General features: G+C 39.9%; 2 protein-coding genes across 5 annotated transcripts in view; both read right to left on the bottom strand.

The window, feature by feature from the left end:
• Nucleotides 1–5,683, bottom strand: part of usp13 (ubiquitin specific peptidase 13) — a 37,010-nt gene extending 31,327 nt beyond the window's left edge. For 3 of the 4 annotated variants that reach the window (XM_030728314.1, XM_030728315.1, XM_030728316.1), the window contains exons 1-2: nucleotides 5,391–5,683; nucleotides 3,113–3,238 (exon numbers count right to left, since the gene is read on the bottom strand). In XM_030728314.1, coding sequence (XP_030584174.1) covers nucleotides 3,113–3,238; nucleotides 5,391–5,501 — 237 coding nt within the window. In that variant the 5' untranslated portion in view covers nucleotides 5,502–5,683. Of the gene's footprint in view, nucleotides 1–3,112; nucleotides 3,239–4,922; nucleotides 5,145–5,390 lie in introns of those variants that run through there. The other variant, XM_030728317.1, reaches the window with a different exon arrangement.
• Nucleotides 5,684–6,689: 1,006 nt separating this feature from the next.
• On the bottom strand, nucleotides 6,690–13,512 carry ndufb5 (NADH:ubiquinone oxidoreductase subunit B5). The gene is made up of 6 exons (XM_030726515.1): nucleotides 13,355–13,512; nucleotides 11,566–11,648; nucleotides 10,867–10,933; nucleotides 10,674–10,735; nucleotides 7,667–7,773; nucleotides 6,690–6,906 (listed from the first exon to the last, which is right to left on the bottom strand). The coding sequence occupies exons 1-6, from the start codon at nucleotides 13,470–13,472 to the stop codon at nucleotides 6,786–6,788; spliced, it is 558 nt and encodes a 185-aa protein (XP_030582375.1). The 5' UTR covers nucleotides 13,473–13,512; the 3' UTR covers nucleotides 6,690–6,785.
• Between the last annotated feature and the right edge of the window lie 87 nt (nucleotides 13,513–13,599).

Below are 13,599 nucleotides of genomic sequence, written 5' to 3'. Positions count from 1 at the left end.
CCCAGACCTGAATCTGATTGAGCATATCTGGGACATCATGTCTCGCTCCATCTACCAACGTCATGTTGCACCACAGACTGTCCAGGAGTTGGCGGATGCTTTAGTCCAGGTCTGGGAGGAGATCTCTCAGAAGACCATCCGCCACCTCATCAGGAGCATGCCCAGATGTTGTAGGGAGGTCATACAGGCACGTGGAGGCCACACACAATACTGAGCCTCATTTTGACTTGTTTTAAGGACATTACATCAAAGTTGGGTCAGCCTGTAGTGTTTTTCCACTTTAATTTTGTGCATGACTCCAAATCCAGGCCTCCATTGGTTAATAAATTTGATTTCCATTGATTTTTGTGTGATTTTGTTGTCAGCACATTCAACTTTGTACAGAACAAAGTATTCAATGAGAATATTTCATTCATTCAGATCTAGGATGTGTTATTTGAGTGTTCCCTTTTTTTTTTGAGCAGTGTATTTCTGCACATTAAAAACATACAAAAAACATCACAGTAAGATGATTTGTGGGTTTTTATGTAAACAAACCTCCCTTTGGCATGTTCAGCAGACCCGCTATGGACAAACTAAAAAAACTAGATTGTGTTCCATATAGAAAATGAAAATTTTCCACATAATTAAAAGCAAGTTACCAAGTCAAATCTTGGAATTTTCCAAATACATAAAAACTACCAAAGGTTCAGTAGGAAAGCTTAGAGTTGAGGCACAGAGCTGAAAACATCCATAAGCACTCCGACAGCACCAGCCTGAAGGTTAATGCTATTATAAGGGGGTTCAAGTAAGGTTTGACTTATTTAACCTTGCTACTGTTCTACAACCCCAACTCCAAAAAAGTTGGGACACTGTAAATAAAAGCAGAATGCAATGATCTGCAAATCTCATAAACCCATATTTATTCACAACAGAATACAGAAAGCATATCAAATGTTTAAAATGAGGCATTTTAGCGTTTCATAAAAAAATATTAGCTTATTTGTAATTTGATAGCAGCTCCGGGTCTCAAAAAAGTTGGCTTATGGGAAACAAAAGGCTGGTAAAGTAAATGGTACTGAAAAGAAACAGCTCGAGGAACATTTTGAAACTAATTAGGTTCACTGGCAACAGGTCACTTACATGATTGGGTATAAAAAGAGCATCTTAGAGAGGCAGAGTTTCTCACAAGTTAAGATAGGCAGATATTCACAAATATGCAGCTACAAATTGTGGAACAATTTCAGAATGATGTTCCTCAGCAAAAAATGGCGAAGACTTTGAACAGCTCATCATCTAGAGCAGGGGTCTCAAACTCCAGGCATCGAGTGTCCTGCAGCTTTTAGATGGGTCCCTGATCCAACACACCTGAATCAAATGGCTGAATTACCTCCTCAGTATGCAGTCAAGTTCTCCAGAGTCCTGCTAATGACTTCTATATTTGACTCAGGTGTGTTGAAGCAGAGACACATCTAAAACCTGCAGGACACCGGCCCTCGAGGCCTGGAGTTTGAGACCCCTGATCTAGAGAACATAATGGTAGCGCCTGTCTCTGACTGCATGACCGCAGATGCTTGTCTCTAGATGAGTGATCTGGAACGATCATTTCATTGTGTGCCTTATGTGCACAGTGACAATGAGTTGAATCTAACATCTAACATGAAAAAGATTCAGATATTGTGGAGAAATCTGCGTGAGGGACAAGGCTGAAAACCAATGTTGGATGCCCATGATCTTCGGGCCCTCAGGCTGCACTACATTAAAAAACAATCATGGAAATCACTGCATGGGCTCAGAAACACTCAGAAATCACTGTCTGTGAACACAGTTTGTTGTGCTATTGACAAATACAGGTTAAATCTCTGTCATGCAAAGAAGAAGCCGTATGTGAACATGATCCAAAGCTGTGGGACTGTGAGACAAAGCTCACTTAAAGCTCCTTTAAAATGGACTGAGGCAAAGTGGAAAACTGTGGTTCTGTGGTCAGATGAATTAAAATTCTTTTGGAAAACATGGACGCCGCATCCTCTGGACTAAAGAGGAGAGGGACCATCCAGTTTGCTATCAGCACTCAGTTCAAAAGCCTGTATTTCTGATGGTATGGGGGTGCATTAGTGCTAATGGAATTGGCAGTTTGTACATCAGGAAATGTACTATCAGTGCTAAAAAGTATAGATTAAGATTAAGAGCGACATATGCTCCCATCCAGATGAGGTCTTTTTCAGGGGAGGCCTTGCATATTTCAGCAAGAATATGCTAAACCTCATACTGCAGTTATTACAACAGCACACTTCATAGTAGAAGAGCCCAGATGCTGAACTGACCTGCCTGCAGTCCAGACCTTTCACCAACTGAAAACATATGGTGATCATGAAAAACAGAACTGTTGAGCAGCTAGAATCCTTTATCAGACAAGAATGGGACAACATTCCTCTTCCCAAAGTCCAGCAGCCGGTCTCCTCAGTTCCCAGAGGTTTACAGACTGTTGTTAAAAGAGGAGGCGATACTACATGGTATGGTAAACACGGCCCTGTAGCAACTTTAAGACATGTTCCTCCCATCAATTTCAAAATGAGCTAATTTTTTTCTTAAAATGGTACATTTTCCCAGTTTAAACATTTGACATGCTTTCATTGTACTATTGTGAATAAAATATAGGTTTAGGAGATTCAAAAATCACTGCATTCTGTTTTTAATGACATTTTGCATATTGCCCCAATGTTTTTGGAATTGGGGTTGCAAAACTTTCAAAAATTTTATTATTTTGTGCATAACGAATCTGGATTCAGTTTGCTTTTTAGATGTTAAAAATGTATTTCAGATTTTCATGAGTCTGAAGTGTAAGAAGATTAATAATAATTGATTAAAAATGTTACATATATCACTACTTTTACTCAGGGGCTTTTGGCTTTTCTTTTCTACTCTTGACTAATATCTACTGTAAAAATGTCATTGATCTGTTACCGATTGAAAAGTCCTTTATAGATGGGATTTGAAAAGTGTCTGAGACTCCACATCATACCATAAAAGCTACTAAAGATTATTTTTATGCTCTGAATTTTACCTTAATCTGTATCATGAGGTCCCTTTAACAATCAATACACAAAATACACAGGGCAGGTGGAAAACATACCTCTTTGACATGCCGTTTGAGGTGCATGTAAACGCTCTGTCCTGTTTTGCGATAATGTCTCTCCACATGTTCTCGACCAAAGCCCAGGAATGTGTTCATACACACATACAGGCCTCCCTCAGACTCCTGCAGACCAAAACAAACAACGATCAGCAGTGCAAGGGGAACAATTACTGACATGCTATAATCACATTTTAAATATTCTTTACCATGGGCAGCATTTTTGAATTTGCCTCTTCTATGCTGCCTCATTTCACAAATTCAGCATGTATTTAACATTATACTTTATTATATAAACATTATACTGCTCACAATGTGTTATATGTATAAGAGGTGCTCATTCTTTACTTAAAACAAGGTGACATTTAAGCTACAACAACATTTTGACCACACTACAATATACTATATTCATGGAGTGATTCTGCAAACACATTTTCAAAGTCTTTCTTGGTCAAAGAGTGCCAAAATTTTGCTCTGGCACATTCATTTTTCAGCATGTTTGCTGCTGACGAGCCTTGTTTTGAATTCAAATCCCTCCTCTGACATGTTATTTAAGCCAAAGAAAATTGTTGATTATTCTCTCATATTACACTTCATACAAGCAACATGATACAATAATTTTTACACTGTTGTTGCTGAAACTGAAGAACATTCTATTACAGGCATTAAGATATGAGACTCATTTCACTGAAGTGTTTCAGTTCTTAAGAAAATGAGGACCTGCAGGTTTTTCTTCAGTTTAAAAACACTAACTTTAATCCTCTTAAAGCTGATCGCCATTACACTGGTATACCGAGACTCACTTGTGTCATATCTTTTTGATCTGCTGTATTTAACCAGTGTGTTACAGGATGCCATGCTTTGGTCATTGTGTGACCAGTGACACACACATAAAAGTGCTTTCAAATCCACACTACCCTTATGAAAATCCACTATGGTTAACTATGGTTTTTCTGCAGTAACCATGGTTTTACCAAAACCATGGTTACTGCAGAAAAATGGTAGTTTGGTGTAGTTTTCACACAATGGACAAGAGGGAACTGCAGAAAAAACATAGTTAACCACAGTGGATTTTCGTAAGGGATAACCTCAACCTGTTCACTTCTTTGACAGTTTCACTTTACATGTGAACTATCAGAGGCAAAACACTTGGAAAACACCCCTCCAAAACTAACCTAAATCTACAACCTGGGCAGGCCTTATAAACCCCGCGTGATAAACCTTTAAGTGGCCCAAAGTGACATATGAGCCTCAACGGTGCAAGGGTAAAAATAACCCAGTCCTCAGGCCAACATGATGAACTCCAGACAGCTGAGTCACCTTTAAAAATGGTTTCAGTCGAAAAAGTAAGATTTCATTGTGAGAAAGCATAGAGAGCAAAGAAAATTTGTGTCTGTCACAGGTCATAACAAGCACAGAAAAGACTGAACTCTACATCATAGCCTATGTGTGCATAAAGCCATTTAAAAGCTAAAAAAAAGGGGGAAATAGCCAGTGTTTTGATGCTGCCAACTTTGTCTTAATCACAGAAGACAAAAACTAAGGAGAAAAAAAAGATTTTCATTTTTTAGCTAAAAACAGAAGTGTGCATTATGACTGCCAAAATGTTTAACTTTTAACCGTTTACTGTAAACTCACTATAGCCACAATGTTGAACTGAGACTCCACATCATACCATAAAAGCTACTAAAGGCTAAAGAACGGCATTACGATTTTAAACGTCTATAAATTTACCATATAACACCAATTTCAGCTAAAGCACCGCTGACGGTTTAGGTCATGTTTAGAGAAATTATAGCTTATTAAAAACCTAAGAGTGGAGCAGTAAAGCCGCTCTTCAGCGGCTCCTCCAGCCTGGCAGCGCCGCCGGAGGCTTTGAGCTCAGCTTCAGGCAGGTGTGTGAGCGGCTCCGTTTATTGCTTTGACCGGCCCGCTTGAAGACCTTCAGTAGTAGCGGTGTGCTGTGAAGTGGGCTCACGGGCGCAGAGGAAACCCCTTTCATTTCTATCGCCTGAGACGTAAACAGCATTTAATTATTTATTTGTTTTCTTTCTTTCAAGCTCGCAGGGGCCGGTGGTCATGGAGACCCGCGCATTACAGCAGATTCACGTGCGCTGCTGAGCCCGTGCAAAACAATCTGTCAGCCAGTCTGCGACGCACTTTCTCTCCCCAAACAAGCTGCTCGCGTCTCACTGTGTGTGTGTGTGTGTGTGTGTGTGTGTGACAGAGAGAGAGAGGGAGAGACAGAGAGTGGAGGGGGGACGACAGGCACACTTACGGGAGAGTCGAAAGAAAAGGCACACTCGCTCTTGAAAACCCTGTCTCCCGTTCTGGGGACTCTGATGGTGGGCATGTATGGGACCAGCAGCTCTCCTAGGTCTGCAGCCATCTTCGCATTCCTGCTTCTCGCACCACAGTGCTGCGGAGCCTCCGGAGCAGCGCCTGTCACAGGAGAGGATGCTATTTTTAAAGCACTCCGTCTCTACATTCCTCCGACCAGGGGGATGTGACGCTGAAAAACACAAAAATAAAATGACAGACGGGTGGAGGCTGGCTGGATGGCTGGCGGGCGGGCTGGCTGATGCAAAGCTGAGGCTAATGTTCTTCTTTTGTTTTTCTTTTTTTTTATCCCCCCCCCCCAAAAAAAAAGAAAGGCCTCGGACCTGCGCAGAAATTACATTGCTACTGTTGACTGTGGTGACGCCACTGTGCTGCTGCTCATGGGGATATTTTACGAGAAGGGCCCCTCCCACCTTCGAGGATGATTCATAAAGACACCCACATTTACTACAGCATGTTTCCACCTTCCAGGATTCAGGAAATGCGTGATTATGAAGGGCATTTTGATTTTATTTTTAATAGCTGCTGATTGCAGAAACTTCATTACCCTGTATCAATCTGCAGACGCTTTGGTTTGTTTAAAAAATAAAAAAAAAAGGATGAGGACATTAAATGTGGTTTCTACGCAGGATTTTGTGGTTATAATAAATAAACAAAAACCTATACTGCAAATGGCTACTCATAGCTAGTTTCCTGCATATATTTTATATGTGATATTAGGACTTCTATATAACCCTGCATGTGTCAAAGAAGCCCTTTGTCCATATGACCAGGCTCAACTTGTCTGCAGAGCTCTGCCACCCGGTGGACGGTCCTGTTCATTGCATGAAAACATAAAAATAAACGAACAGGAATACAAACTTCCTCATCGATTGGTCTGGAAGAATGCACAGTACAGTCAAATAAATGTCCATCCATCCATTAATTTTCTTCCAATTCAGGAATGGGTAAGGGGGGGGCTGAATTCTATCCCAGCTGCCACAGGATGAGAGGCAGGGTAGACCCTGGACAGGTCACCAGTCTGACGCAGGGCTAACACAGACAGACAACCATTTCAAATAAATGTAAGGTGTAATATTTAAAAAGCACTTGGCTGTAACTAATTTGCAGAGAAGTCTTCCATACAAACAAACTGACGCAACCTGCTATTCCCTGAGCTTCCTCCGAGCAGTATAACTGCACCCCACACCAGGTAAAGATTTTTGCTGTGTGTACCCAGTAAAGACACTAAAAAAAATTGAGTACATACAGATACTTTATTTATGCACTAAGGGGAAAATGTACAAACAGTGAGATTGATCAGCACAATGTACTGATGACAGACACATCTGGACTAATGGTCAGGAGACGACTTGGGGCTGTGGTCAATGAGCTCCTTGTTGACGGTCGGCACTTGGAACCAGGGGCCATCTCCTTGCTGCCTCATGTGTCGACGCACCTCCAGCTGTGTCTGTCTGTTGACAACAAAGAGGCAGAGGAACATAATACTATGCTTCATAAAAATCAAGGAAGACTGAAAATAACAGACTAATGCACAATGCTCATAAAAGAAGAAAGAATTACTTTGGTCAAAGCTGCATCCCCAAGATTTATCAATCTCTGTTATTTCATAGGCAAGCTCGAGCTTTGGGACTGGAAAACTGCACTGCCAATTTTTAGTACTTAGTAGTCAGATACCTCGTATACATGACTAAAAAATAAGCGCTTTATTTTTTTTCATGAGATCTCAAAAGTCCTCAATCTGCATATGATTGTTCATACGTGTAATCCACATGTTCTGAAAATCCACTTGCACCTGTTTTCTTCGGGGATGAGAACAACTGTCGAGGTTTTGCACTCTGCCAACTAACAACAGTTCTGTCTGTCAAACTGAATACATCATCATAATACTATGATGATGTATTCATAAAACCACTGTCCAGTGGTTTTATGAATACTATCATAAAACCACTGGACAGTTTCTTCAAACTTAAAGCAATCGCACTGCTGATCACACCACACAAAACAGCTAACTACTAGCTGTAGTACATCAGTGCATATCAGTGTGATACTGTGTATCAATCAAAATTTTTTAGACAGATTTCGTTTAAAACAATTTTAAAGAAAATGTATTTGTGTTGTTGGTGACGGACATTTGTTCTTAGACTTCGTCAGTGTATCACAACTGCATTCTGACCTTCAGTAATGGGCTGAAAAACTGGCAGTAACACTCACCTCATGTTTGCTTTTTCCTTTTCAATTTGGAGCACAGCCATCATCTTTTCGTAGTCCTTCACCGGGGAATCATAGACATTCCGTGCAATCCACCTGGTGATGGGGTGCTGCAACAACAGAACACAAGTATTTGAGTGCAAACATAAAATGAGACTATTAAATCACTTAACAACTTACCTCATGTGACATGCAGTGCAATGTTATTGTGGTGACAGGGCTGCCTTGGCCAATTAGTTTGTCTGTTTTTTAAGGTGCTTTTTGTTTAAAAAAAAAAAAAATCCTAAACTAACCATAAGACTAGTCACAAGACATAATTATCAGGATCTGTGAATCCACCCATGAAAACTCAAAAACAACCCCCCCTTTCTTTTGCAGATGCATTCATGTTCTCTGTGGGTGATGCTGCTGTGTGTTCATCTTGTTTGTGTGGATTGAATTTGGTCAATGTTATGGGCTTGGTGCTGATATCCTTTAAGCTTCCTTCATTTGTCCAGGCTTTTTGATTCCTCCTATTGGTGGAGCTTCACTGCTGGAATATTCCACCCTAGGTGGAACACCATTAGAGAAAACCCAGTGCTTTCATGAACTCCCTGATGTACACTCATGCTGAAAGGCATTGGAGTTTTTTTGTTTTTTTTCTTCTCGGTTTAACATAACTGTGACATGGCAATAAAGGAATTTTAAATCTTTGTTGAAAACAGAGAGCCTTGGAGTGTTTTATTGATTTAAAAACCATTCGCAGTTTAAAATCAGTTGCTTTCTCCTTATCAGAGGCCTCCTTAGTCAGGAGTCTAGCACGGCTGTTATTTTTAGATCCCTTCCTGGAAGTTCAAGTCTGTTCTGTTGCACTTGTTCATCTGCAATGTGTGACGGATCTGCTCCAGTGTGTCAGTCTAGTAATACTTCAGCTTCAGCTTTAACTTCATTTGCAGGAAAAGGACAAAGTTGAAAGGAGCAAAATCTGGGCAGGAGCAAAATTTGGGTGGCAGTGGTAACCAGACATTATGCTGGTGAGTGGACACAGACTACCACATGCCAAGTTAGGATTTCTTGCTGTAAGTGTTCTCCCTAAGACAGTCTGACCCCCACAGTGTACAACAAAGTGAATATTGGGGGACAAAAAAAAAAAAAAAAAGGACGAAGAAGCTCCTGGTCATGCTGGACTTTTGGGAGAGGAATGTTGTCCCATTCTCGTCTGATTTAAGATTCTAGCTGCTCAGCAGTTTTGGGTCTACGTTGTCATATTTTTCGTTTCATGATATGCCAAATGTTTTCAGTTGGTGAATGGTCTGGACTGCAGGCCAGTTCAGCACCCGGACTCCACCCAGAAGCCATTCTGTTTTAATAGCTGCAGTATGCGGCTTAGCATCGTCTTGCTGAAATATGCAACCTGAAAATGAAAAATGACATCATTTGCATGGGAGCATATGTTGCTCCAAAACCTGGATAGACCTTTCAGCATTAACGATGCCTTTAATAGCCACCAACATACCCGCATACCTTCAGAGATGCAGACTTTTGAACTGAGCACTGATAACAAGTTGGATGCTCCCTCTCCTCTGTAGTCCAGAGGATTCGGCATCCACGTTTTCCAAAAAGAATTTCAAATTTTGATTAGTCTAACCACAGAACAGTTTTCCACTTTGCCTCAGTCCATTGTAAATGAGCTTTGGCCCAGAGAAGACAGAAGTATTTTTGGATCGTGATCACATGTATTTGTGGATGGCACAGTGAACTGTGTTCACAGACAATGATTTCTGAAAGTGTTCCTGAGCCCATGTAGAGATTTCCATGACAGAATCATGCCCATTTTTTAGTTTGTTTGTTTTTTTTTAATATTGATATTTCCCCTTTATTACTTTTCTAATAGGACAGTAGAGCAGACAGGAAAGGAGGAACAGAGAGCAGGGGGCATGACATGCAGGAAATAGCCTTGGGCAGAATCAAACCCAGGTTCCTGCAGCCTTTTGGAACATGGGTCGCTTGCTCAACCCACTGAGCTATGCCAATGCCCCATGCCTGTTTTCACTTGAGGACCTGAAGATCACGGGCATCCGATATTGATTTTCAGTCTTGTCCCCCACAGAGATTTTTCCAGATTCTCTGAATCTTTTGATGATATTATTTACTGTCAATGATGAGCTGTTCAAAAACTTCACAGTTTTATGGTGAGAAACATTCTGAAGCTGTTCCACAATTTGTAGACAGTTCTTTGCAAGTTAGTGAACCTCTGCCCACATTTCCTCTTAAGAAAGTCTGCCTCTCTAAGATGCTTTTTATACCCAATTACGTTACTGAGCTGTTGCCAATTAACCTAATTAGTTGTGTAATGTTCCTCCAGCAGTTTGTTTTTAGTACTATCCCAAATTCTGAACCATGTTGTTGTCATCAAATTCAAAAATATCTAATTTTTTCAAATAATTCAAATAATTGAAAAAGTAAAATGTCTCAGTTTTGATATTTTTCCATGTTCTGTTGTGGATAAAATCTGGGTTTATGAGAATTGCAAATCATTGCATTCTATTTTTATTTACATTTTACACAGCATCACAGCTTTTGGGGAACTGAAGCTGTAATATCACACAAAAAGTTTCAATGATTTTTCAGCAAATAAAACTTTTTTTTATGACAGATACTGTGGCTTGTCACAGGAGGAACAGCAAAGGTGTATTTACATTGGCTGCATTGTACATGATGGGGCTTTGCATGCTTCTTCAGTCAGGGCTTATTTTGACTTCATTGAACAGGGCCCTCGAACAGATTCTGTCTGAAGTTCCCGTCATTGCAACAGAGCTTGAAAATTAAACATAGCAGTCCAAAAAAATTCACTGGAGGACAGTGCAGAGGTTTTAGAAGTCGACAGTGCAATTGAGGCATAATAATGAATATGCACATATTATAATTCCAAATATAAACTCACACATGTGCATTTCCTTCCCTAAATCCAAGTGGCAGAAAGAACTGTTGGGAAAAAAAAAAAAAACTAAAGAGACAAAAGGGTACACACCTTGTGGTACTCCCAGTGCTCAGGTTCATAGCCCTCAGGAATTTCAGCCAGCTCTGCCTCACCTACACAACACAAATTTAATTCTGAGTAACTTACATTGAGTTATTCACTAAACATATTTGGCTGAGTGAAGTCCTGAAAATCATTAGAAACTGACTAGAATACACAAGAAAACAAAGACATGTTTACTCACCGATGAAGACATTCACACCTGTGACGATGATAGCCACGGGAATGCCGGTCAGCAAGATGTAAAATTGCTGAGTAAAAATGAGAGAAAAAAAAAAGAATATACTGCAAATTGTGTTGTCATTGCACACAAGTCGCCATCCATGACTAACCAAGTGGAAGCAATATTTCTTACTTTTTGGCTCACTGAGTTTACTTCTTTGTTTTTCTTACCCAGACTTTATAGAATTACATTGCAGTTCTCCATCATAAACACCCAGAAACAGTGAAGTAATAGTATAATCTTGGCCACTTGGGTTTAGATGTATGAAGCAGTAGCTGCTGCCTTTATGTAATTTAAGTAAGTGTGTAAGTTTACTTTATGGATGAGCTAAATAGCTAAAGTCATTTATAGAAATATGTTTGGTTTTTAAAAGGACGCAATGTGGGTCAATAATTAAGTTCCAACAGTATGGTATGAACAGTCATGGAAATATTTTGAGAAATAAACTTTGCTTGGGGGCTTGAATTTAATCTTTCCATTGCATTACCAAGATTTTGTTTCCTTCTCTAAAGCAACTTCCAAAAAGAGTCAACACAATCGTTGTGATTCCACTTAAGTCTCAAAGTTAAGAGAGACCACTTCTGCTGACCTGGATATTGGAAATCCCAAATTTGGATATGTACATGAGTTTGATGAATGAGATGCTGCTACAGGACTTACCAATAAGCGCAGAAATCTCCTGTCATAGTAGTCTGAAGGTTTGATGACAAATAGTCTCTTTCCGTGACCCCAACGGACTGCCACTGCAAAACAGGGTACAGTTGCTGTCATAATGCCTGTGATTGATTATGGTGATAAAGTGTATATGCACGCCAGCTCCTCAGTTTTACACAGTCTTTATTCAGTATATCCTGCATCTCTATGTTTAAATTACAAGTACTAAGTCTCTGTCTCACCACCGCATTATGATTAGGTGGTCTGGACAAAAACTGGTATCACTGACCAATCACAGAAAACAGCACTAGTATATTTTTCTCTATAAAGCAATTAGGTACACTTCCAGTTAACCTCTGTGTCCTTCTCTGTCCCAGTACCAACAGTTATCAGCTATGATCCTCTAAATGGTTGCTTTGTGATGTGCCTAGGGTTCTGATAGGTCTGGAGTTTATGCACGTTGAACATGGAATAGTTTGCAGAAAAAAAATTATATCTACTGGTGAATTTAAAACCATCATAAGGAACACAAGGAAGGAGATATGAAGGAGGATGTTTTTCTTGTGAGGTGTTTTATGTTGTGGGTATTCATATATCGTGTTGCAGCTGTATTTATTGCATGTATGGCTGCTACCATTGCCAGGTTTCCCTTGTAAAAGAGATCTGATTTCAAAGGGGCTTCCTAGCTAAATAAAGGTCATAAAATGATTGTGTGTCTGCCAGTTAGAGTTTAGTGCTATATTTACATATTGATGTAATTAGACTACAAAAACTTGGATTCTGGTCATTAATAAATTGTTATGAATTTCAATTTATTCTGATTTTAAAGGCTAATGTCATCGTTTTGAATTATGGTGACTATGTTTGAGTAAAACAATAAATAATCCCTGATTATTTTCAAATTACTGGTGGTCATCTTAGTAATAAAACAGAGCTGGACCATAGTTGCAAAATCAAGAATGACCATCATTACAGCTTTAAAAATATGTATTAGTTTCTTCCTTCTTTCAGCTGCTCCCTTTAGTGGTCACCACAGCGGATCATCTACCTCCATCTCACCCTATACTCAGCATCCTCCTCTGTCACACCAACCCTCTGCATGACTCTTCTCTGTGGTCTTCCTCTTTTCCTCCTTCCTGGCAGCTCCACTTTGCCCAATATATTCACTATCCTGTCCATCCTGGTCACTCCCAATGAAAATCTGAGCATCTTCAACTCTGCCACCTGTCTTTTGTCAGTATCTCCAAACCATACATCATAGCAGGTTTCACTGCCATCCCCTTTCACTCTTGCAAAAATATTTATTAGAGTTTAAAAAGTCATTTTATAAAATGTTTAAAGGATGTTCCATTGAATTAGATGGGTTTTACGGTGCTTTACTGGAATTAAAACCTTATCATTTAAAAATAATTCGCTAACGTTTCGCTATTAAAAACTTAGTGAAAATTAACTCGTTTAGATAAAACTGCAGACAACAGCACTTATTATTTAGGAGAATTCAGAGAAGATAAATCATCATTCAAAACCTGTAACCCAACTAATCTTCTACTAAACGTGCATCGTTTGTTGCAATCAAAACATAGGTTAAAACGCCATTGGCGGGCAAACAGAAGTACACATGTACACGGAGCCACAATAAAGTTATTGCTATTTCCTATTATTGACAGCAGCAGGGAAAACGTTAACAGCTAGCTCACATTAGCAAGCTAAGAAGACCCACCGCAAGGTCATAAGGAAAGACAACCACCCTTCCGGTCAAAGTTCTCACTTTTTAAACAGACGGGGTGTGTCTTACCTTTATCTGTCCGGGGGATTGCTCGAGTGAGTAAATTAGCCGCAGTATTTCCAGATTTCAGAGGACTCAGTCTGGCTGCAAAAGCAGCAACAGACCTGAGAACGCTCATGCCCACCATCGTTACATTGGGAGGACAACCCAACAACACGAACTGTGATTCGTCGTTAAGAGAATGAAGTCGAAGACGCCATATTTGATAAGGGCGCAGGTGTCACCTTTTTATTTGCATTTTTTCTATAATTTAT

This window comes from Archocentrus centrarchus, chromosome 4, assembly GCF_007364275.1.
Source record: "Archocentrus centrarchus isolate MPI-CPG fArcCen1 chromosome 4, fArcCen1, whole genome shotgun sequence".
NCBI lineage: Eukaryota > Metazoa > Chordata > Actinopteri > Cichliformes > Cichlidae > Archocentrus > Archocentrus centrarchus.
The sequence above is the reverse complement of the archived record's forward strand: the minus strand, read 5'-3'. Positions and strand labels throughout refer to the sequence as shown.